Below are 26024 nucleotides of genomic sequence, written 5' to 3' on the forward strand. Positions count from 1 at the left end.
TTCATTCGTTACCAATCTTGTCCAATCAACCTGTGAGAGTGCTTTACACAACCTTTCTATGTCCAATTTATCATAATTGAAAATTGTTCGTTGAAGAAAGTACGTAGATATTTCACAATGTTCTATTTTAAAGTCGAGAGGGATTCCCAACGTGAATTTCGATAGAAAATTGTGTAATTTGTTTAGCACAATCATTCTTTTTTGCGGTTAGGCATGTGTTGTGTTTGAACTCAATGCTACGTCTACATGTACTCACAGAATTCACATCTGACGCTGACTGCACTCTGTTGTTCGGAATCATGCGTTTTGACAACCAGCACGTCTTGGAGAGATTCGATATTGGTTCTTGTCGAGAGATGAAGGCATACGTCGTATCTCTTTTTCATCTCGGTGTTTAGTAGGCTGCAGATATTTCGTTAAAACATGTCACGCATATTCACAGCTCAGCCGAATGTTACAAACATATAATTATGATAAAATAACAGGGTTACTTATTTTGAGTTTTTTGTTTGTTTTTTCTTGCTTGTTCGTTCATTTTTGTGCTTGTTTGAAATTATCTTAATCATGTTTTCATTCATATGTTTAAACACTGTTCAGGCATGGATTTCAACCATCATTGGAGAGCCAATCGTTAAGTGTGCAAAGACAACAAGCAACTCATGGCTTTTTTGAAATGGTATCATTCAAATGTAATTGAGGTGCTTGTTATCTGCATCCAAAAAATGTCACTCCGTATTGTTTCTGCAGGCATGAACACTCAAAAGCGCGGCTTTAATACACTGTACTCCTCGCAAAATTGTGTTCTTCCTTCGGTTCCCTTTGTTACCCCTCGAAGCCACACTTGAACAGTAAATACTTAACTAATTATTCAGTGTTGTTCGGAGGCCTCCGTCTTAAGTGTTTTAGTCTGACTTCTGGCAGATTGACTATCTGATAGTTGTGACATGGAAAAGGTCTTCTGACCATCACGTTCCCTACCAAGCCGTCAAAGCCAGGTCATTTCCCCCTGTACATAATTATTTCCAATTATGTTTGAACAGATCAGTTTTTCTCTGAGGCTGGGAACAACACTGGTGATTATATCAATATCGTAATGCATACTTACTCCACGCAATGCGGCAATTTCTCGTCAAACACTGATGACTGCAAACTGAAAGTGTTTCTGAGGCTCAATCGTTTGACAGCTTCAAGGACAGCAACTGTCGCTTTGAACTCCCCATCTTTCGAAGGCCTCAGGGACACGGTTTTGATTGACACATGGTCCTTTATCTGCTGTTGTTGTTTTGAAAGTTTTTCGATCAGAAGGGACAAAAGACCCCTCCACTCTCTCTCCATCACTTCCTGTCGCATCTGTAAGTGCACAGAAAAGACATCTGCTCAAAGACCTGGAATGGATGTAATACTCAGAATCAGCTTCTATATATATACCATAGAGGATGCGCAAACAAGCAAAGTCAATATGTGACCCTCCACCACGAAATGAGTCGCATGCCACCTCGCGCGGTTCTGCGCTAGGCTTAATATAAGTCCGGGGAGTGTCTGGTTACAGTGTGAGGGTCACCTTAGTCACAGGCTTATAACTCAAACAGTTTTCGCTCTTTTCTAAATTAAACGGTTTTCACCACTGCATAGAGCATAAAAAACTCTTTAGGAAAATGTACAAATATGAAAATCATGCAAAGGTGACATGCGTAATAATTATTAGTAATTAGTAATCTGACACGAAGCACAAATGACAAGTAGTGTATTGAAAAGTGTTGATAAAGAAAACCCCTACCTCATCCATTTCACCACCAATCAGAAGACACGGCAAAGACGTTAACCCAGCCAGGGTGGTTGTAGCGTCCTTCATTATGTGAAACATATCTTCGTCTAGATGTGTCGCACCGCCAAAACACTCCGACAGATCTTCGAGCATGTTCATAATTGCATCTGTCAAAGCTGCCAGATCAAAGTTCTTGGTCGCAATGCACGGCAGGAGAAGAAAATCTAGATGGCAAAACTCAAGCAAACGCCATTTCAGTGCGCTAGCTGTCTGATTAGCGTACTGTCTGACCTCCTTCTTCTTCGAAATATCGTCGTAGCATGTCAGGACGAATGGTGAAAGATGTACTCCTATCACGAAAACTTGAACTATCTTGCAAGGAGGGGGGCTCGTTATTGGTAGACTCAGATCCTCCTGTAATGTCTCTGAAGTCCATTCACACCATTTTGGAGATTCCTTGGCGTACTCGTTCAAAATACCTGCAATCCTGTCGTAGTCGGGTACATCGAGCTTTTCAAGCTGTCTGTGTTGATCATGACCTGAAACATATAACCAAATTTTTCACCCAGTCTGCCCCAACGTGCATGGAATGTATAAAGAACGGATTTGAAGGTCTCAATATTAGACAACTGAGGCTGACACGACATGTCGAAACCCCACATATGTTCTGAAATAAACATAACAGAACAGGCGAGGTACCGACTCGCCTTCTCCATCTCACCCTCTTTTGTATAAGCAAACGTCACGCTCTACTTGCTTTCAATCAGTCACGCGTGTTAACTCGCCCCCTTGTATTCCATGTGATGAAGTTGACTTTTGATGTTTCTCGTATAGAACAAGTGATGAAAAATAACACGTTTACCTGAGTTTTACATGGGTTAAAGGGAATATATCTAAAATAAAAACTGTCTCAAATCGCCCCAAGAGCTATACAGTTCAGGTTGGGGGTTGTAAATATGTGACCACTTACTTACTTTACCTAATCCTGTAGACTCCCTGTGGAGCATAGGGCCGCAAAATATGTGACCACACACCATGAAAACCTTGAAATAAGTGTTTGAGCGCTGAGTTACTGTGTTTTGAGTGGGCATCCCAGACTGTCAATATAATTATGACGTTCTTTGAGCGAGTTATAGATTTCGTCCTGAACTTTCGACCCTGAGTATTTCACGCACTATTCCTAGAAATACAAATTTGAAATTGAGCCAACTGAGCTACAGAGTTCGTTTTGAGAGTTGTATAGATGACAACATACACGAGGAAAGTCTTGGGATCATTGTTTGATCGTTCTAATTGTCATATATGAATGCTGTGCTTGGTAGTCATTGCAGACCTTGATATTCTCCAACCGACATTACAGAGAGAGAGAGAGAGTGTGAGCGATTGTTTCCCCTTCTTTTTCTCTCTTTTTCTTTTTTCCCTTCTTTCTTCCTCCTCTCTTCTTTTGCTTGTCCCGACGCTTGTTCCTTCTCCCAGTATGCTCTCACACTGCCCCATCCCAGCACTCTCTGCAACATCCACATCTGAACTGGAAGGGTCACAAGAGCCGAGACAAGGTTTTTTCTTTCTTTTTGTTTTCGCTTTCTGAGTCAACCATGTATGTCAGACCGAAGTGAATGACATTCGGCTGTGTAATCCCAGCCTTCCCATTGGAACTATAACACTTCCACTCTGGGTAGGAGTCGACCGAAGCCCAAAAAACCCACGCTCTCCTTATGGGATTAGAACCACAATCTTCCGGCCCGCAGTCCAATGCGCTAACCACTGCGCTACGGGGGCCAGTTGTGTGAGAGAGAGAGAGAGAGAGAGAGAGAGAGAGAGAGAGAGAGAGAGAGAGAGAGAGAGAGAGAGAGAGAAAGAGGGGGTCATGGAGAGAGAGAGAGAGAGGCAGAAAGAGTTTGTTTGTTTGTTTGTTTATTTGTTGCTTAACGTCCAGCCGACTACGCAGAGCCATATCAGGACGAGGAAGGGGGGGATGAAGGGGGCCACTTGTCAAGCGATTCCTGTTTACAAATGCACTAACCCATTACATGTGTCCCAGCAGGCTTTAGTAAAACTAAATTAATACCTACTGGAAGATTACCAGTTTCCAGTATGTTAAAAACCTATCTACTGCTGGACTTACATCAGAACACTAACAGATTAAACTATACATGAATCGCGAGACAAGCGGCAAGAGAAGAGATTTTTGGAATAATACAGGTGAATGAGCAAGAAGGCAGATAAAAGAAAAGAATTCATGAAGAAAAAGAGAGCATGACAGGGAAGAGGAACCAAAAATCTACCTAACAGCAAACTAGAAAGCTCCTGCGGTTCCAAAAACAGGAGGGGCCTTTAATTTCATAACCGCAGTGCCCCACTGCGGGAAAAGAGAAAGAGAGAGAGAGAGAGAGAGAGAGAGAGAGAGAGAGAGAGAGAGAGAGAGAGAGAGAGAGAGAGAGAGAGAGAGAGAGAGAACGAACGAACGAACGATCGAACGAACTTTATTACTCAAGGATGGAGATTTTAGGCTCACGCCTTGTCATACAATCTGCCCCTGCTAAACTAAGACATAAAAATAAAGGACAATTGTCAATCGCAATCATACAGTATTACTAATTACAACATTACCTATACGAATACATAATGCATAATAGAACATTGAAATGTACATGTATGTCAATATAATACAAAGGAAAAGAAAAGTCGACTCGCACACGCATGCGCGCCGCATGCCTTCAATCACGTTCGCACTCAATACTACACACACACACACACACACACACACACACACACACACACACACACACACACACACACACACACACATATATATATATATATATATATACACATATGCGCACACACACACAGACATATACGCTCGCACACACACATACACACGCAGACACACACACACACACACACACACGCACACACACACACACACACACACACACACACACACACACACACACGCACACACACACACAACAACAACCTCATCATCATCATCATCATCATCATCATCATCATCATCATCATCATCATCATCATCGTCGTCGTCGTCGACATCATTATCATCATCAACAAAATATATATAGGTTAGTGATAGCAATGCATTCTTGCTAGAAACAGCTTCAGAATGTACCTGTTCGTGACAACAGACATTATCATTTGCGAAGCTGCGATTTGAAGTGTTTAATCATGCTTGACCCCTTTATCTCACATGGTAGCGAATTCCAAATTGTTGAGCCCGAAAACGCTAAACTGGTTTCATATAAATCAATACGGGGTAGCGGGGAAATTAATTTGTTTGAGCCATATCTGTCTGTTGCTTTCTGAAATAATGATCGCATGTACTGTGGGGTCTCGTTTATTTGTACCTTAAACATTAAAAGCGCCTTATTAAATAATAACTGATCTTTAAGTGATAACAAATTAAGGTTGCTAAGCTTTTGATCTGTTGATGGGTTATTTCATTTATGCATCAAAACATTTGCAAAGCATCTTCCTCTGTGTTCCACACAACAAACCAGGGGACACATTATCTTTAAAATACTGTATGTACAATCTTCCGAGTATTCAACAATAAGATCCTTTTCAATGTCAATTTTAAAACAGCTAAGTAACTATAATCATCCGCCATCTTCAATCCACCATTAGACTAGACTGTGGAGGTTGAACGATATATTTCACTCTCTGTGCGTACAGTTTAGTTTACCCTGAGTTTTATACCTTGCCTTAGAACTTTTTGTTTTTCAGTGGTTGTTTGTCTCACAACCTTGTGTGCCATGACTTTTGTTCTTAATTGTTTGTTTTTACATTTAGTCAAATTTTGACTAAATGTTTTAACATAGAGGGGGAATCCAGACGAGGGTCGTGGTGTATGTGTGTGTGTGTGTGGGTGTCTGTGTGTGTGTGTGTGTGTAGAGCGATTCAGAGTAAACTACTGAACCGATCTTTATGACATTTTACATGAGAGTTCCTGGGTATGATATCCCCAGACATATAAGTCCGAGGGATATTTGGTACCAGTGTGACGGTCACCTTAGTCACAGGCTTATAACTCGAAAAGTTTTCGTTTTTTTTATAAAACGGTTTCCAGCACTGGATAGAGCATAAAACATTCTTTAAGAAAATGTAAAAAGATGAAAATCATGCGAAGGTGACATGCGACTCATTCAATGGTGGAGGGTCACAAATATGAATTAAAGACTTTGGTCATTAAAAATCTGAAACCTGTAATTATATATTTGTTTTCATAAAACGATCCAAAAACTATTTTATCTTATTCTTCATTATTTTCTGATTAAAAAAACATATAAATATGTTATATTCGGATACAAAAGAAAACAAGCTCTGAAAATTAAAAATATGAAAATTATGATTTAATTTAAATTCCCGAAATCGATTTAAAAACAATTTCATCTTATTCCTTGTCGGTTCCTGATTCCAAAAAACATATAGATATGATATGTTTAGATTAAAAACACGCTCAGAAAGTTAAAACGAAGAGAGGTACAGCAAAGCGTGCTATGCAGCACAGCGCAACCACTACCGCGCTTAAACGGGCTCGTCAATTTCACTGCCTTTTGCACGAGCGGCGGACTACGGTCATTGTGAAAAAAATGCAGTGCGTTCAGTTTCATTCTGTGAGTTCCACAGCTTGACTAAGTCAAGTCAAACAACTTATTTACCAAATGCAAAGCACAGGATTTTGTTATGGTGTATGCATAAAACGTCACACTCCTTGCACACGCATATATCATAATAACTATGTACAGATAAAGTGTTCAATTTCTCTGGGCCTATTTACATACCAACCAGACAGTTCAAAACGGACTGGTTGTTCTTTTAGCACCAATTTGACAGGAGTAATCACAGGTTACATGGATAAAGATAAATGAATTCCCTAAAATCATATCTAAAAATATAGTCATCAATATAATAAATCCGAGTACATGCTAACACAGTTATTCAAAGGACACAACCCTTACAACTATTAAGATATTTCATTTAAGGATACTTGATCCATTTCAAAACTTTAACTGACACATATCACAAATCTAACAGATCTAAGAACGATCCACCATTGAGGCCGCAAGGACTGCATCAGGAAAGAAACTGTTCCTGAGACGAAACGTCCTGCTCTTCAGAGCGCGGAAGCGCTTGCCTGACGGGAGGAGCTCGAACAGATGGCTGGCTGGGTGAGATGAGTCTGCCACTATACCCCTAACTCTCTTTGCTAAACGTGAGCTGTACAGTGAGCCGACTGACGGAAGTTCCCAACCCACAATACGAGACGCTTGTCTGACAATGCGCTCCAGCTCTTCCTTGTTCCTAGCACTGGCACCGCTAAACCACACGGTGACTGAAAAACACAGAATGCTTTCTACAGTGGCCCTATAGAACTGCTTTTGGATGGCTTGGTTCAGTCTAAATTGCTTCAGCTGTCTAAGGAAGTGAAGCCTCTGCTGACACTTCTTGATAATGGGCTCTGTGTTTTTGTCCCATGTGAGGTCGCTCGAGATGATTGTGCCTAAAAATCTAAAGGAGTCGACCTGCTCAACACTTTCACCGTTGATCTCTAAAGGGGTGAGTGCGAGTTTGTTCTTTCTAAAATCTACAACCATTTCTTTGGTTTTAGAGACATTGAGCTCTAAGTTGTTGTCAGAGCACCAGCCAACCAACTGTTCCACCTCCTCTCTATACACACTTTCATCATCGTTGGAAATCAGCCCCTCAACTGTCGTGTCATCTGAAAACTTCAGAACCAGCACAGATGGATCTGATGATACACAGTCGTTCGTGAAAAGTGTGAATAAAAGTGGAGAAAGCACACACCCCTGGGGTGCCCCTGTGTTCAGCGTGGCTGAGCAAGAGTATGAACCGTTCACCTTGACTACCTGTGGACGGTCTAAGAGAAAGTCTGAAACCCAATGGCAGATAAACGGATGTACGTTCAGGGCTGACAGCTTGTCAAACAGCATGTGGGGGATAATTGTATTAAAAGCACTACTACAATCGAAAAATAAGATTCTAGCGTATGAACGTGACTTCTCCAGATGACGCAGGATGTGGAACAGGCCTAGCTAGCGCTACAGCGTCCTCAAACGATCTGTTTGCCCGATAAGCGAACGGGAGAGGGTCACGTGAGGCACCAGTGCATGCCTTTAAGTAGGACAGAACGATCCGCTCAAAAACCTTCATGGCCACTGATGTGAGTGCGACTGGGCGGTAGTCATTAAGCTGGGCGACACGGGGTTTCTTGGGGACAGGGACTATCACAGACGACTTAAAACAACGGGGGACAGAATGCTTCTCTAAGGACTCATTAAAACTGTCTGTGAACACGGGTGCTAACTGATCAGAGCAACACTTAAGAGCAGCAGTCGAAACACCATCCGGACCAGAAGCTTTCCTAACGTTTTGCTGTTTAAACAGCTTCTTCACCTCCGCCTCCTGGACAGTGAAAGGTGGGATCAAAAGTAAGGGGTCATCCGGCAAAGAGGGACGATAACCTGGGTTTGGATTTTTCTCGTCAAACCTACAGTAGAAACTGTTCAGTTTATCCGGAAGGGTCGGGTCGTGATCGTCTGACGCTGCTGGCTTTTTCTTGTACTGAGTGACCTGCTGCAAGCCCTGCCATACCTCACGGGGTTTGTTTGACGCGAACTGATCTTGAATCTTGTCCCTATACACAGCTTTTGCTTTACGGATCTCTTTCTTCACATCAGATTTAGCTAGCTTGTACAGATCCTCATCCCCACTCTCAAAAGCCCTGTTCTTAGCATCTAGCTTTGCCTTAACTGATTTACTAAACCATGGCTTGTCATTTCCATACACACGGACAGTTTTTGATGGTATACACATGTCCTCACAAAAACTTACATAGGAAGTCACAACCTCCGCATACTCGTCCAGAGAGGAGCTAGCCTCCTTAAATACCCCCCAATCCGTACAATCCATGCAACCTTTCAATGTCTCTGATGCTTCCTTCGACCACTTTTTGACAGTCTTAGTGATGGGTCGCACAGCCTTAAGTTTTTGTTTGTATGTGGGGGTCAAGAGGATCATTGCGTGGTCAGAGTTACCAAGGGGAGCACGAGGAGTAGCATGGTAGGCCTGCTTGATTGTGGTGTAGCAATGATCCAGTGTTTTTGTGTGAGCGTGGCATAGTTTTCTTTTGGCTCGTGTGGTTGAAATCTCCAGTGACGACCACCGCGCTATAGGGGAACGCTGCCTCGGCGGACTGCACGTGAGTTCTAAGTTCATTTATAGCAGCTGTAGCGTTGGCCTGTGGCGGTATGTAGGCAGCAATAAGGACCACAGAGGTAAACTCGCGTGGCGAGTAGTGAGGCCTACAGTTGACCGTTAAAATTAGGTGAAAGGCTACACACACAATAGTGGAAAATTGTTTAGGGGGTATATAATGTTACAAATAGCACAACAGTATAAAAAGGGGTTCAAAATAACAGACAAACAGAAAAAAAGTGTTTTGCGTGCAAATGTTGACTTTGACGGCCATATTTTGACAAAAACGTACACACATTTTAAAAGTAAATCCAAGCCATACCAGACTCTTTCAACTATTTCTGTTTGTTTCCTGCTTTCTAGAATGCTTTGAGAATATGATGACGCATGGTCATTGTGAATTTCCTGTAGAATGTTTTTTCCCGCATCAGATAAATATGACAAAATACGTTATGAACGAAAACTCAGGAATACCAAACGAAAAATCCCAAAATAAAAATATGAATAAAGGTAATCTAAAGCCAATGCGTCATCATTGTCAACATGATCTCCTGCAAGTGTGTGCCAAATTTCAGCACTGTACTATGCACCATTCCTGAAATATTTGCCTTCAAAGAGTACCATTCTAGCGGAATTTTCACTTTCGAGAAAAACCAAGACAAACACGAAAAATAATTCAAGCTTCACAGTACCTTCCTTTATGGCCAAAATGTGCACACTTTACAATATCAATCAATATGAGGCTTATATCGCGCATATTCCGTGGGTACAGTTCTAAGCGCAGAGATTTTTTAATTAAAAAAAAAAATAAAATAATAATTTTTTTTATTGATTTTTTTTATTTTTTTATTTTTTTTATTTTATGCAATTTATATTGCGCACATATTCAAGGCGCAGGGATTTATTTATGCCATGTGAGATGGATTTTTTTTTTACACAATACAAGCTCTCGTGTGACGCGTTCCTCCTTATATGGAAGTTAGCGTGTTTCGGATAGCCCAGCAAACGCTCTACACGAATCAAAACCGGCCAGCTCATTCACAGAGAGAATGACAGCGGGAAAGGGGAGAGAATGCTGAATCCAACGGTATGTGTCATGTCGGAACGGGATTGGGAGAATTTGGCGTAACTAACAGTCAAACAAATGCATTTTTGACATTTCAACACAAAATGAAAATAAATTCTTGACAATTGGTTTTGAAACACCTTTATTTTGCATAAAATAAGTGTTTTATGTGAAAAACATCAGTTGAACCTGAATGAGAAAGGATTATTTGGTAAAAATATGTCAACATCTCAAAACTGACCAGTTGAACACACAACACGATTTTTGACTTCAGACGTGTGTAGCCCCTGGCCTTGGTGTTCGAGCACAGGAGAGCAAGACTGAGAGATCACTGTCGTATCGTTGCAGTAGTAATTTCGCCTTACGCGACTTGTTTGTTTGTCCGTGTACCTTTTATCATACAAGGATATAGAGAATACTACATGGCTTGCTGTGTCGTACCAGATTTACACGAGTTGTTTTTTTAAATATTGAACTGCGAGCGAAAGCGAGCTGTTCACTATTTGAAAAAAGCAACGAGTGTAAATCTGGTACGACACAGCAAGCCATGTAGTATTCTGTTTATCCTACATACTGTATTTACGTGTATATTACTGATAATGTCTCGCAGTCGAGGCAACTAAAATGAAGACGCTTGTTTTGGAACCTCGATCTCTTCTAAAGCCTCGTGCAATCTATTACGTCAAAGCAAAGAAACGTCACTCTCAAAGTCTGGCGTGACGTGTTAGTTCTAAAGATTCATCGAGGGTAATTAGCGAGCGCAATTTTTGTTTCTATAATGACGTTTGTCTCGGTGACTTTGGCATCACAAGCAGTGGAAAAACAGGTCCCTGCCAGACTTGCTTGACATGACCTCATTTACATGATACACACACGTGTGATTTGAACGATTATTATCTCACGGGTGTCCCTCTCACGTATGTAGGATAAAAAAGATTACGACCTCTAGTGGACAAAACCCAAGCCATTCCCTGTCAGTGTCTACGTTTTGGCTTTTTTGAAAACTTTCCTTTTCCTGTAGCTCTAAAATATGTTCTCTCCTTGCCCCGTGTTCGCCGCTTACCAAATGAATATACTTACTTTTATCTTCGGAGCTGTGCATGTACGTAGCGTTCAAAAACAAAGGATGAGCTCCAACCAACATCTCGTTCTTGAAGTAGTCTTCTTTGCTATCTGAAAAAAAACGAGTTTTCTTTATCATATCTTCTTTTCTTGTCTCTAAATTTTACGAATTATGCTTTAAATCAAAGAGTGTAGATGCTGCCTATCTACGATCCATGATTTGGCAATGTACACAATGTTTTAGATCTATCCCTGAATGTGAATGTACATTATTTGCCAACCCTCGACACTCCGAAAAAGAGATAGGGGAAGCCCATACGTCAGACTGATTTTTCATTGGCTACTTCCGAACGACTTGTTAGGGGGCATTTAATTGGCAACATATTTGTATCATAGCTTTTCATTGCCGGAGTGTATACAGACTCATCGATCTTGTATACACTCGGAGTGTGCATAGCTTTTGCCATGAAAATATAGCCGAAAAAAGTTACTGCATTTGCGTTTATTTCCCCGGACATCTACTTTTAGCCATGACGAAAACTCACAGGGACTTCCCCATGCATAACAATGACTGCAGCAACAGCACTGACAATTGTGTCATTTAAAATTATAGTGCATGTGATAGGAAAGAGCTTGCTTATATTTGTTTTACATAAATTCAAATTCTGACAGTACTGGAGATGACGTTTTTGGTAGTATTGATTGCTCTCAGAACTAGGAGTAACAAGGAATTGACATACATTTTATGTGCAAAAGTTAGATCACGCTTAGACCATTATACCAGCGGTAATAAAAGTTTAACCTTGACATAATTTTGCATTAGCTGCAGGATAACGAAAAAACAAAATGGTCGCTCCTTATTGACAATGAGGCCACACGTCTATACTGTTAGACCAGACAGCGAGACAACTGATGCTGACACGACATGAACAAAACTTATAGGACAGGCGAGGTACTGACACGCTTGACTGATTGAAAGCAAGTAGAGCGTGCCGTTTGCTTCTACAAAAGGGGGCGACATCGAGGAGGCGAGAAAGAACAAAAATCCGCCTGCCGGCCCGCGCCGCTTTTGATGGAAACACTCACAGCGAAATTCGCTAGCGGCATCGCGAGTTTTATCGCCATAGTGCCGCCGCCGCGTCGCTAAATGGAAACATAGCTCAACCCCCTCCCCTCTCCGCATCTAATTAAATACGGGGTTTCATAACATAGTAAAATAACAGGGGCAAACTCTGACCCAGTAACTGGCAAAAACTGCAAGAACCGAAAGAGAAACAAACAATTGGGAGTAACTCTAAACTACTATCGCTCATATCCTTCATTATTTCCCTTGACACAAGAAAACTGTCTCAAATCACCCCAAGAGCTAAACAGTTCAGGTTCGGGGTTGTAAATATGCGAGTTAAGAAGGTGCGATTCGGAACGTTACTCTGGTGAGTACGGCTTTCTTACAAGACACACCATCCCAACAGAGATAAACACAATAGCCAGAGGTGTTGAAGACAACTGAGTTATTTGAAACGTTTTCTTGCCAGGGACGATGTTGTTCCACCAGCACACTTTTACAGAGGGACCCAAGAGCTTGAAATTTTACATTTGAAGCTGATATTGTCGATAAGCGATTTAAAGCAACATTTAGTTATTCGACATTTAAGTAAGGATGGTGTATGTATCTCCAGGATACCATTTATACCATTTAACAACCTTTACACATACGTCTGGTTAGATCTGAATGTGTGTTTCCTTTTTACATTTAGTCAAGTTTTGACTAAATGTTTTAACATGGACGGGGAATCGAGACGAGGGTGGTGGTGTATGTGTGTGTGTGTGTGTGTGTGTGTGTGTGTAATGTGTGTGTGTGTGTAATGTGTGTGTGTGTGTGTGTGTCTAGTGATTCAGAGTAAACTACTGAACCGATCTTTATGATATTTTACATGAGAGTTCCTGGGCATGATATCCCCAGATGTGTTTTTCATGTTATTGATAAATGTCGTTGATGACGTCATATCCGGCTTTTTGTAAAAGTTGAGGCACATCCTCATTTTTCACTTAAGTTGATTGAAATTTGGGCCAAGCAATCTTCGACAAAGGCCGGACTTTGGTATTGCATTTCAGATTGGAGGCTTCAAAATTAATTGATGACTTTGGTCATTAAAAATCTGAAAATTGTAATTAAATTGTTTTGTTTTTAAACGACCCAAAAACAATTTCATCTTATTTGTCATCATTTTCTGATTCCAAAAACATATAAATATGTTATATTCGGATTAAAAACAAGCTCTGAAAATTAAAAATATAAAAATTATGATTAAAATTAAAATTCCGAAATCGATTTATCTTATTCCTTGTCAGTTCCTGATTCCAAAAACATATTGATATGACATTTTTTAATTAAAAACACGCTCAGAACGTTAAAAAGAATAGAGATACAGAAAAGCGTGCTATCCTGCTCACCCCTGCGCAACCACTAGCCCGCTATTCTGGATTGTCAATTTCACTGCCTTTGCCGCGAGCGGTGGACAGACGATGCTACGAGTATACGGTCTTGCGGAAAAGAATGCAGTGCGTTCAGTTTCATTCTGTGAGTTCGACTAAGTTTGACTAAATGTTGTATTTTCGCCATACTCGACTTATTTCTGGGCAATTCCAGCGTCACTGACGTGGCATTCGCACAAAAAATCAGACATTATTTCCCATAAAAGCAATATTCATGATGCTTTTATTTACTCAAATTTGTGCAGAGATTTCCCCAAACATGACAACCTTCCTACCCAAGGTGAAAAATGTTAAGGTAAAAATAGTTAAGGGTACTTAACGTGATTTTGAAAAAAACGTCACTGACGTGGCAAAAATGCTCACCTGCATTTCACTCACTAAGCGAAATTCTAAAATTCTATGAGTTTAGGCAACTAAATCATGTGATTTTTAGTAGATCATAGTCAAGATATATCATACTTACTTAAATATGAAACAAAATGCAAATATCAAATGTATCTTTCACACAAGCGGTTAATATGTAGCGTCACTGACGTGGCACTTGAGCGTCACTGACGTGGCACGTGTGAATTCAATGTTCAATAGTAACAATTTTTGGTGTTAAAATATAGGTAGTTTTACACGGACGATTTTTAACTGATTATTGATCTTCTCAGCCATTGTTGAACAACTATACGGCTCTTTGTCTCTCCGTCCGTCTGTCCGTTGGTCCGCCGGTTGGTCAACCGACACCATGATTGCCAATCTAAATAACTTGTGAACTAATGATTTGAATTGGACATTTTGTACATATATTGATACACTTAAAAGAAACATACACCTCCAGCAAACATATTTAAAGCATTCCGGGTCAAGGTCACTTCTCAAGGTCACCGGTCAAGGTCACTCGTGTTTTTTTTTATACACTTCAGACGAGAGGGGTTCACTAGTCCGAGGGTTCACTAGTCCGAGGGTTCACTAGTCCGAGGGTTCACTAATCCGAGGGTTCACTAGTCCGAGGGTTCACTAGTCCGAGGGTCCACTAGTCCGAGGGTTCACTAGTCCGAGGGTTCACTATAGACGCTTGAACAAAGGATATTCAATTTGATTTGTTTTTATTTTGTGTGAGTATGTGTGCGTGGCTGTGCGTGTGCGTGCGTGCGTGTGTTTTTCACGGCTGTGGGAACCAAATCGAAGAATATTCTCATAAAAACACTGAGTTGTTTTCATTCAAAAAGATAATGTGGTGTTTTATATTTTGACTGAAGAAATCTCAGACTATTTCCCCCAAGAAACTTAGTTATTTATATTTTGACTGAAGAAAGGATATTAAATTTATCAGGATACCGCCCCGACTGGACAATTACGTGATCGAACTGCCTACAGTTTTTAGTCATATTATATAGCACCTCGGGTTTCCTTTTGCCCGTGAGGGTCAATTAGTTATCCCACCGACCTGAATTATGGAGAGGATCGAGCCTGGGTTATACTACAGCCTCACACACAATTTCATTGAAATCGGTTCTCAAACCTAGGATATCTATTTGCGGACAGACACACACACACACACACACAGACACTGAGACAGACAGACAGACACAGTGAAACCTATATACCGCCTTTTAAGGGGCGGTATAATAACTGGAAAATCAAGCGTCTATAGTAAACCCTCGGACTAGTGAACCCTCGGACTAGTGAACCCTCGGACTAGTGGGACGAACTGGAAAATCAAGCGTCTATAGTGAACCCTCGGACTAGTGAACCCTCGGACTAGTAAACCCTCGGACTAGTGGGACGTTCCACGTCAGACAACGCCTTGATTTCCAAAAATATTGCATTCAAACGTGGCGGGCGAACAAGTACACATTATCAGAAAGATAAATGGCTCCTGATTCTAGCTCGAAAACGTCATTCAAACGGTTTTGTATTGAGCTGTCATTATTTTGACGTTCTTGACTGTCTTCCCTCCCGGCAATTTAACAACCATTAAACACTCACGTAAAACAAATGAATATGTACATTTGACAAGATCCTAAATGTGCAACACACTATTCCACTTTATTTTCGTTGGTGTTAGTTGAGAATACCACGTTAATTGTAAATCTGTACATAACAACACTCCAACATTGGAGGTAGCTCAGTTGGTAGAGCACTGGACTTGTGATCGGAAGGTCGCAGGTTCGAATTCGGGCCGGGACGGACACGGGTCAACTTTATGTGCAGACCCAGAGACGGAAGCCATGTCCCACCCCCGTGTCATCACAATGGCACGTAAAAGACCTTGGTCATTCTGCCATAAGTGCAGGTGGCTGAATACACCTAAACACGCAGACACCTGGGTAGCGCGACTCCGTTGCTGCTAGCTTTCCACTGGGAGGAAGCGACCCGAATTTCCCAGCGATGGGACAATAAAGTAATGAAAATGAAAGAAAAATGAAAACATTGTTGCATGAGAATTGGCGCTACGAGGTATGATCCAAACAAAATGATCAATTGGGATTTTCGCGGAGACTGTTTGGCGTATCAGGCTCAAAATACAGTAGCCTATAGAACTACTCTCCTCCTACATCGATGCAAAGTCACAAGTGCCTGAGCAAAGTAGAAGCCTTAAGATGGCCTTATTTGGGGTTGGTTTTAATCTCTGTTTTGTCAGCTTTTTTGATGTCTTGGAAATAGTAAAACTCCTTGACGCAAAGTAATGTTTTCATAGAGGGAATAACCAGAAATCACAGCGAGTAAAATGAGGTATGAAGAGTGTGTGAGGCAAATATGGGATTATTTTAGACTTTAAGGAATGGAGTTACGGCCCTTATTTTGTGGAGACTGGCATTGTCATGGAGGAGAAGGGAGGTCTGGGTTTCGCAGTTTAATCGTTGACTGCTGAACTGGTGAGTACGTTTGGGTAATAAGGTTTCTGCATAGTATGTGACAGTGACAGTTATGTTAGCAGACAGAATATTGACAGCAACAGGACCTTGGTGATCGCAACATGACGTAGCAACCTAATGACGTCATCTTGTGAAAGTTAACCAGTTACATGTTTGGCCTTTTCAATGATATATTACTTGAGATGATCAATTACCTGAAACATTTATATAAGCGTTTTGATCATTTTGGGGGGATCATACCTCTTACAAATCACTCAGTTTAATTGCACTAACAATTAGAAATAAAGGCTGTCACGGTTTCAGTGACACGAGTGTGAAAGGAACTCTTTGTGGGGCGCCTTTCTCAAATTGCAATGTAATGCGCCTGTGCTGGTTGCCGCATTGCGGAAAAAGCTTTTGCTGAAAATCACGTAATGCACGTGGACATTTCCGGCGTAAAATCCGTGCGGTGTTCACCACTCAACATTGCCTTCTACCAATCTCAATGACAAAACGAAAGGTACAGTAACAATAACATGCTTATGATTTCACATTATGTAATGTCTGTGGCGATCATTATAGTTTTTAACTCTAGTCTAACTGATCATGCTGCGCTTATTAGTATTCAATTACATACGATATATTCTCCGCCCCAGCTCCACCCTCACCCCATAGCACTGCCAATCAGCCTCTACACTACAGTCCAACAACTACACCTCTAAAAGCCCCCCCCCTCCCTCCGTGTGTGGTGATAGGGAGTGCTCTAATAGTTCCAGAACATACCCGACCACACTCATACACAGGGTACTGACAAAGGAACTTTTTTTTCAATCTCCATCAGGGCTGTCACCTAATATATGCAGACAGGTGTAACGGACGTTTTAGCAGCCACTGTACCACACATGTCATAAGGTAAATATAGGTATATTAGTATATTTACAAACTGTTCACTCTGTTGGTTTTTCTTGCAGCATTTATTCAGAAACTCTGTAAATTGTGGCAATTACATATGAAGACGTTCAACTTATTATTGAAGAAATAGAATCAAAATTGGTTTATTCTGTATTTGAATTTTGATAATGTGATCAGAGAAACAGTTTCTTGAACAGCTAAGCTACAATTACAAGGTCAACAACATAAACAGGTGACTGGAGACTCAGGCATTGATTTTTTTTTTTTAAATATGCACAGCAATGTTTACTGTACTGGGGGGGGGGGTGGATTTAAAGTGTTCTTTCGGCTTCCAGAGAGGTGCTACGCCTGTTAAGATGGAAATGAAATAGAATAGTTGATGGTAAGGGTTATCACAAAACAGCAAGGATAATGTTGCATGCCTGTATTTTCAGTTTGAGGTTTTTTTTAAAATTAAATACTAGTTTTCTGATTAGCTATAATTCACGTGAAAATATAAGATGCTACCTTTTTTTTATAATTTTTTTTATAAGATTAGCTCATTGAGTCTGACAGGAACATAATTGAGGAATGCTTATAGTTTCTTGGCCAGTTAAAAAAAAAATAAACCCTTGAAATGAAGTTTACACAGGTTAGATATGAGGATATCTTAATTGGGATAATGCATTTACCAGTAATTACAACGAGAGATTTACTTAGAAAAACTGAAGTAATTCATAAACAATAATTATGATTACAATTACAGAGTAAGGGGGAAACATGGCCTTTGATCGGGAACAGCAGCTGTAATGGTCTACTTGTCAAACCTGTCTGAATGTGCTTTTTTAAAAAATTTTGTATACCTAGTGTGAACGACGTTTAGGTATTTGCAGACTAATTATTGTATTGCTGTTGTTTGTTTCTGAGTTATGTTATGGTGTGACCTAAATTGTTCGGAATTTGTTGTGTAACAGTATGTTCTAATTTGTAATTTGTTTCTCCATGACCACAGAGGAACAGACTTCATATTAAAACCTTGAGACCCTGAAAATACTTGCATACTAAATGTGTGTTTTTTTTTATTGGGGATAGGCAAGCTCTTGAATTATGCCAGCCTTGAGAAACTTTCCAGCCTGATATACTAGAAAAAAGCGTGATCCTAACAATAACATGTTAATAAGATGAATACTTGATTAAATATGTGCAGGAGCTACTTCGGCAGACCCATATGGCTAGTATCACAATGCAGGGAAGGTGAGTTCATTGATTTATGTTTTTCCCACCTTTTCTGTGTTTGATGTCAGCCGTGATTACCCAATGAGAACTTCAAAACATGTTGCTGACTTGCGAAAACCCAACCATGAAATCTGATGTAGTTGTGTAGCCCATCTAGAGGATAGAACATCTAATTTCGTGATAGCATAGCAATTTTGTGTACCTGACTAAATCTCTGCACATCACAGTGAAGTCTTACTAAAGTAAGACTTCAGATGATTCAATACCCCCACCACCCCCCCCCCTCTCCCCTCGACTAAACAACGAAGAGCAGGCACTACACACTCACATAACTACCAACTCCACAATGTCATTACAGAATCAAGCAATCAGGAGAATTAAAGGATTCACCAGTGCTCCGCCACTCGGTTGGATAGCCATCACTAGGCACAACAAAATCCATTATTGAGGGTTTCTTGGACGTTTCTGAAGTTAGGGCTCGGAAGCTTCACATACAAATATTCCTAAGAAAAATCCTTGTCCTTAAGTAAGATTCCCAGTGAATGGGGCCAAAAACGACAAAAATTAATAAAAATTTTTTTTTAAATCAAAACATTGTTATATTTAGTCAAGTTTTGACTAAATATTTTAACATCGAGGGGGAATCGAAACGAGGGTCGTGGTGTATGTGCGTGTGTGTGTGTGTGTGTGCGTCTGTCTGTGTGTGTGTGTGTGTGTGTGTGTAGAGCGATTCAGACTAAACTACTGGACCGATCTTTATGAAATTTGACATGAGAGTTCCTGGGTATGAAATCCCCGAACGTTTTTTTCATTTTTTTGATAAATGTCTTTGATGACGTCATATCCGGCTTTTCGTGAAAGTTGAGGCGGCACTGTCACGCCCTCATTTTTCAACCAAATTGGTTGAAATTTTGGTCAAGTAATCTTCGACAAAGCCCGGACTTCGGTATTGCATTTCAGCTTGGTGGCTTAAAAATTAATTAATGACTTTGGTCATTAAAAATCTGAAAATTGTAAAAAAAAAATAAAAATTTATAAAACGATCCAAATTTACATTTATCTTATTCTCCATTATTTGCTGATTCCAAAAACATATAAATATGTTATATTCGGATTAAAAACAAGCTCTGAAAATTAAATATATAAAAATTATTATCAAAATTAAATTGTCCAAATCAATTTAAAAACACTTTCATCTTATTTCTTGTCGGTTCCTGATTCCAAAAACATATAGATATGATATGTTTGGATTAAAAACACGCTCAGAAAGTTAAAACAAAGAGAGGTACAGAAAAGCGTGCTATCCTTCTTAGCGCAACTACTACCCCGCTCTTCTTGTCAATTTCACTGCCTTTGCAATGAGCGGTGGACTGACGATGCTACGAGTATACGGTCTTGCTGAAAAATGGCATTGCGTTCAGTTTCATTCTGTGAGTTCGACAGCTACTTGACTAAATATTGTATTTTCGCCTTACGCGACTTGTTAAATTTGTTTTCTTACTCAATGTGAAAGTCTGACCAAATCTGCGACATTGAGGCAAACAAGTTGGGGTGGGCCTTTAACTAAATACTCTGAAACCAGCAGCTACTTTAAGTAATTGTATTTGTGTTGTCATTATGTACTGCTTGCACTAAATGCATTTTCTTTATCTCCTCAGAATCGAGTCACCCAGAGAAAGACCATTGACATGCAGGGCGCATAGTAAAACATATATAATTATGGCGTGCAAGTCGGTCGACAGGTGCCAGCCATTATCATCATAACAAGAGATGCAGATCATAGTTTCTTATGTTTTATGTTGGGTGCGACTTTCGTGCATGTGCACAAGTCCCTAGATCTGCTTTAATTTTAATGTAGAATTTCATTATCAGATAATTTGAAACATTTTGTTTAATTAAATTGTAAATACGTCCAAGTCAATTTGCAGCATTTTTTCTTTATTGTTCTTCTATATACCCTTAAAACTAACACATAGTAAAAACAAGAAATGTTTGTTCAAGGGAGATCATCTGAAGCTTTTTTTTTAAATCTGTAAAATTGCATAGTGACATCCTCCAAAAATAAAATGTCTTAAGAATAAAGGTATGTAAACGGGTTGTCTACCTATTTCTTGATAGCATTGCTTTTAAGTATAACTTTTTTTCTCAGAATATTTTCTTATACATTTTATTCAAGGGAGGCAATAAAAAATGTTTGCAAAAATGTGTCCAATTGTGTGCTTAAAAATATTAACATTTCTTGTAGCCCCAAGAAGTGTGTTTTGTCTTGTAACTATTGTGATTTGAGAGCTTTAGCACTGAATGCTTTGCATCCTGGTGTGAATAGCATTGTAAAGCTTGCCTCTTGCTAATTTAGAGCAGTAGAATATAAAGCAGCCTACTCTACAGTCTTCTTTCATATTCTGTGCATACTCCGTGACAAGAGAACCACGAGATTTGGTTTTTATTCCGATGTTGCTTTTTCTATTCAATTAAATACTTAAATCCTACGTGCAACACAAACTTTTTTTGTGTTGGTTTGTTTGTTTATTTTTATATTTTGTATGTATAGACCGTACTAGAGACCAGTCTTTCACCGCCGTATAATTGATCTGGAAATCTCCGCTAAGCAGTTCAATAACATAATGTGTACAAGGCTAAAGCATTTCTGCTACTCCACTCAAAATATGTCTAACTACGCACTCGTACTCTCTCCCTAACATAACACTTGTTCATGCAAAATTATTTGCGGATTAGTAAAATTTGCGTGAAATATTGAATTGCGATTTTTGTTGTTGTTGTTGAAAATTACGTAATCTTCAAAATAGATGAGTGTTTACTGAAGCGATAAACTATTTATACAAGTTAATAAGAATGGTTTGTAAGATCAAATACAAACCAGCAATACAACTGCTGTCGATAGATTACCCCCCTTGACTTCTCTCTCTGTTGGGTCAAACTACGCCAGACATTTCTCTTCTAGCATAGCATGAGATACAGGCTCTGAGGCCGTTAACTGCTTCGTTCTGAACTTGAATACATCGGTTCCTCTCAGTTACATATGGTCTTTTAATTCCTTCTGTCGTTTCAATGCAACAGCTAATCAAGCCTTTGAGTGTTGCATACTGTGTATTAGCAATCGAGACGTTTACGAGGTAGTTGCAGAATCGATGTTTGTACCTTTCTGGTCAGTCATCAGGAGATAAAAAAAAATTGACATGTATGCAACATAAGAGGCTAAAAGGCTAAGAAACTTGACGCCTCATCTGTCTCGGTTGCTAGTCTTCATCGTTCATAGCATATAGCAATATCATTTGTTGTGTAGAATCAATATGTTATTTTTTCTGAAATAAAATATTCATGAAGAGGGTTCGATTCTGATCGAGTGAATATATGTGTCGAAAGCTGAATAAAACAATGCGTTTGTCTTTGACTGATGAAGTAGAGCCGAAGCTTTTTGTGCTGGATGTAAGCTTGGTTGGTTTTATCACACACACACACACACACACACACACACACACACACACACACACACACACACACACACACACACACACACACACACACACACACACACACACACACACACACACACACAACCCTGATGTTTGTCAAAAATGTTGCATATTCCTGCTTCACAAATGCCTGCACAAGGGCACACGGATGTACACGTACCTACCAACAAACCCGTGCAAATAATATACCACTGCAACACAACAGCCCCACACATTTATCCAAAAGTTGTCTGAATATTTAATACTGGCAATCTTGGTATTGAACGGGCAACTCTACTTTCATGGCGTATGTGGTTTAGATCTCATTTTATACATGCTAAACCACCCTTACAAAATAAAAAGCCACACATCGTGTAAGCTAATCAACTAAACAACAAGTCGCGTAAGGCGAAAATACAACATTTAGTCAAGTAGCTGTCGAACTCACAGAATGAAACTGAACGCAATGCAACGCAGCAAGACCGTATACTCGTAGCATCGTCAGTCCACCGCTCATGGCAAAGGCAGTGAAATTGACAAGAAGAGCGGGGTAGTAGTTGCGCTGAGAAGGATAGCACGCTTTTCTGTACCTCTCTTCGTTTTAATTTTCTGAGCGTGTTTTCAATCCAAACATATCATATCTATATGTTTTTGGAATCAAGAACCGACAAGGAATAAGATGAAAGTGTTTTTAAATTGATTTCGAAAATTTAATTTTGATAATAATTTTTATATTTTTAATTTTCAGAGCTTGTTTTTAATCCAAATATAACATATTTATATGTTTTTGGAATGAGAAAATGATGGAGAATAAGATAAACGTAAATTTGGATCGTTTTATAAAAAAAAATTTTTTTTTTACAATTTTCAGATTTTTAATGACCAAAGTCATTAATTAATTTTTAAGCCACCAAGCTGAAATGCAATACCGAAGTCCGGGCTTCGTCGGAGATTACTTGACCAGACGTTCAACCAATTTGGTTGAAAAATAAGAGCGTGACAGTGCCGCCTCAACTTTCACGAAAAGCCGGATATGACGTCATCAAAGACATTTATCAAAAAAATGAAAAAAAACGTCTGAGGATATCATACCCAGGAACTCTCATGTCAAATTTCATAAAGATCGGTCCAGTAGTTTGGTCTGAATCGCTCTACACACACACACAGACAGACAGACAGACAGACACACATACACACATACACCACGACCCTCGTCTCGATTCCCCCCTCTATGTTAAAACATTTAGTCAAAACTTGACTAAATGTAAAAACCAGAAGAAAAGCATAAATCAACAAGTCGCGTAAGGCGAAAATACAATATTTAGTCAAGTAGCTGTCGAACTCACAGAATGAAACTGAACGCAACGCAACGCAGCAAGACCGTATACTCGTAGCATCGTCACTCCACCGCCCGTGGCAAAGGCAGTGCCAGTGGAATTGACAAGAAGAGCGGGGTATTCGTTGCGCTGAGAAGGATAGCACGCTTTTCTGTACCTCTCTTCGTTTTAACTTTCTGAGCGTGTTTTTAATCCAAACATATCATATCTATATGTTTTTGGAATCAGGAACCGACAAGGAATAAGTTGAAAGTGCTTTTAATTTAATTTCGAAATTTTTTTTTGGATAATAATGTTTATAAATGTGGTGAGTGAGAGAAATCTGTATTGACATTGTGTGACTGTGTCAATAGAATTATAATTTCTAGCGCCTGTATTGCGTCGTAGGCTGTTATCGTAGGTATGACGTCGGTATGACGTAGGTTTCAGGGTTTCGTCATTTCACAGACAGGGGTGTCAGCTTGTGTCTATCGGTTACGTCTGCGTGTTCGGTTTGAATGAAAACACACAGACTATGCATTTGTTTGAATATTCCTGAATGGGGAATGCTTAGTTTTGTTCTTAATAAGTTAAATTAGTTTAGATCGTATTGATAAAAGAATGTTTGGGGTGGCGACGCATAATCAAGCAGCGTCATGTAGGACCCTCTTCCCCCTTCCCCTTTTCCCGACTAAAATGAGTAAAAGTTGTAATGAACTCGGCCAAGTTTGAAACAAACGCGCACTTGTGGCCTGGACTGGCAGAGAAAGAACATGTCAAGCCTTGCCGGCCTTTGGATGAATTATGCATTTGTGATGCATTTGTGAAGTGAAAAAGTGTGTGTTGGTGTGTACCAATTGGAGTGATGGAGTGTGTGTTGGCTGGATGTCCTGGAACCGAATGCTGTTGTGAACCAGGGAGTGTTTCGTGTCCAGAGATGATGTAGACCAGGTGAGAATAGACCTTTTGTTATCGGTACATCTTCTTTGGAATTGGCACAATAATTTGATTGTTCTTTGGTCATGTAAATGTGTTGGAATTAGATCTCAGCAAGCACAGAAAGTTGGTCCCCTCTCGGACCAATATTGGATTTGGCTAAATGGTCTGTTGTTTTGTCTGGAAATTGACAGCTGTAATAAAATGATGTGTAATTAACAACAGAAGAGTAGGCCAACGATAAGATTGAGAAAACCAAACATGCATGATGTAATACTGGAACTTGAAATTGTAACTGTGTTTCCGGTTATGATGACTGTGTGAGATGATACTTTGATATGAATTGTCGCTTCGGTAATTACTGACTTTGCTTTTACTTTTTGTTTTCCCAGCCGAGCGGACTCTTGGTGGGATAGCGTGTTTTAGCATAGCGTGTTTTACTACCGTGTTTATCATAGCGTGTTTTAGCATAGCGTGTTTTACTACCGTGTTTATCATAGCGTGTTTATCATAGCGTGTTTACTACCGTGTTTACTAGCGTGTTTTAGAGCACACACCAGTGACTTTATAGTGTTGTGGCAACAGAACTTTTTCGTAGTAGAGATTTGCCTCAAGCTACTTCTGAGTTGAGTGCGGAGTATGTGTTTCCACCTTTTTCAGACTAAGTGTTGAAAATGTTTATTGAAAAGTAGCATTAGTCTGACGAACCTATTTTTAACTTTTATTTTAAATGCTTGGTGATTGTGTGCGTGAGTGTTATGCAATAAAGAGGACAGAGAACATCATTCAATGCGTTCATCGAACTTTGATTTTAAATGCTTGGTGATTGTGTGCGTGAGTGTTATGCAATAAAGAGGACAGAGAACATCATTCAATGTATTCATCAAACTTTTATTTTAAATGCTTGGTGATTGTGTGCGTGAGTGTTATGCAATAAAGAGGACAGAGAACATCATTCAATGTATTCATCAAACTTTTATTTTAAATGCTTGGTGATTGTGTGCGTGAGTGTTATGCAATAAAGAGGACAGAGAACATTATTCAATGTATTCATCAAACTTTTATTTTAAATGCTTGGTGATTGTGTGCGTGAGTGTTATGCAATAAAGAGGACAGAGAACATTATTCAATGTATTCATCAAACTTTTATTTTAAATGCTTGGTGATTGTGTGCGTGAGTGTTATGCAATAAAGAGGACAGAGAACATTATTCAATGTATTCATCAAACTTTTATTTTAAATGCTTGGTGATTGTGTGCGTGAGTGTTATGCAATAAAGAGGACAGAGAACATTATTCAATGTATTCATCAAACTTTTATTTTAAATGCTTGGTGATTGTGTGCGTGAGTGTTATGCAATAAAGAGGACAGAGAACATTATTCAATGTATTCATCAAACTTTTATTTTAAATGCTTGGTGATTGTGTGCGTGAGTGTTATGCAATAAAGAGGACAGAGAACATTATTCAATGTATTCATCAAACTTTTATTTTAAATGCTTGGTGATTGTGTGCGTGAGTGTTATGCAATAAAGAGGACAGAGAACATTATTCAATGTATTCATCAAACTTTTATTTTAAATGCTTGGTGATTGTGTGCGTGAGTGTTATGCAATAAAGAGGACAGAGAACATTATTCAATGTATTCATCAAACTTTTATTTTAAATGCTTGGTGATTGTGTGCGTGAGTGTTATGCAATA

General features: G+C 39.6%; 2 protein-coding genes and 1 long non-coding RNA gene across 3 annotated transcripts; 1 reads left to right on the plus strand and 2 right to left on the minus strand.

The window, feature by feature from the left end:
• Positions 1–242: 242 nt before the first annotated feature.
• Positions 243–2308, minus strand: LOC138955822 (uncharacterized). Its single transcript, XM_070327345.1, has 3 exons — positions 1778–2308; positions 1106–1350; positions 243–402 (listed from the first exon to the last, which is right to left on the minus strand). The coding sequence occupies exons 1-3, from the start codon at positions 1922–1924 to the stop codon at positions 243–245; spliced, it is 552 nt and encodes a 183-aa protein (XP_070183446.1). The 5' UTR covers positions 1925–2308.
• Positions 2309–7786: 5478 nt separating this feature from the next.
• LOC138955823 (uncharacterized) lies at positions 7787–9022 on the minus strand. Its single transcript, XM_070327346.1, has one exon. It carries the CDS (start codon positions 9020–9022, stop codon positions 7787–7789), a length of 1236 nt encoding a protein of 411 aa, XP_070183447.1.
• An 8267-nt stretch (positions 9023–17289) lies between these two features.
• Positions 17290–20597, plus strand: LOC138955825 (uncharacterized). The gene is made up of 3 exons (XR_011452384.1): positions 17290–17383; positions 18570–18616; positions 20257–20597. It is a non-coding gene; the product is annotated as an uncharacterized lncRNA (long non-coding RNA).
• Positions 20598–26024: the final 5427 nt, after the last annotated feature.

This window comes from Littorina saxatilis, unplaced genomic scaffold (assembly GCF_037325665.1).
Source record: "Littorina saxatilis isolate snail1 unplaced genomic scaffold, US_GU_Lsax_2.0 scaffold_183, whole genome shotgun sequence".
NCBI classification, from domain to species: domain Eukaryota; kingdom Metazoa; phylum Mollusca; class Gastropoda; order Littorinimorpha; family Littorinidae; genus Littorina; species Littorina saxatilis.

Coding starts and splice junctions, on each gene's coding strand:
- LOC138955822 (XM_070327345.1), bottom strand. CDS start 1,924: ATGAACATGCTCGAAGATCTGTCGGAGTGTTTTGGCGGTGCGACACAT. Junction 1,351..1,777: donor TTGGTGGTGAAATGGATGAG/GTAGGGGTTTTC, acceptor GTGCACTTACAG/ATGCGACAGGAAGTGATGGA. Junction 403..1,105: donor AAATTGCCGCATTGCGTGGA/GTAAGTATGCAT, acceptor AAATATCTGCAG/CCTACTAAACACCGAGATGA.
- LOC138955823 (XM_070327346.1), bottom strand. CDS start 9,022: ATGAACTTAGAACTCACGTGCAGTCCGCCGAGGCAGCGTTCCCCTATA.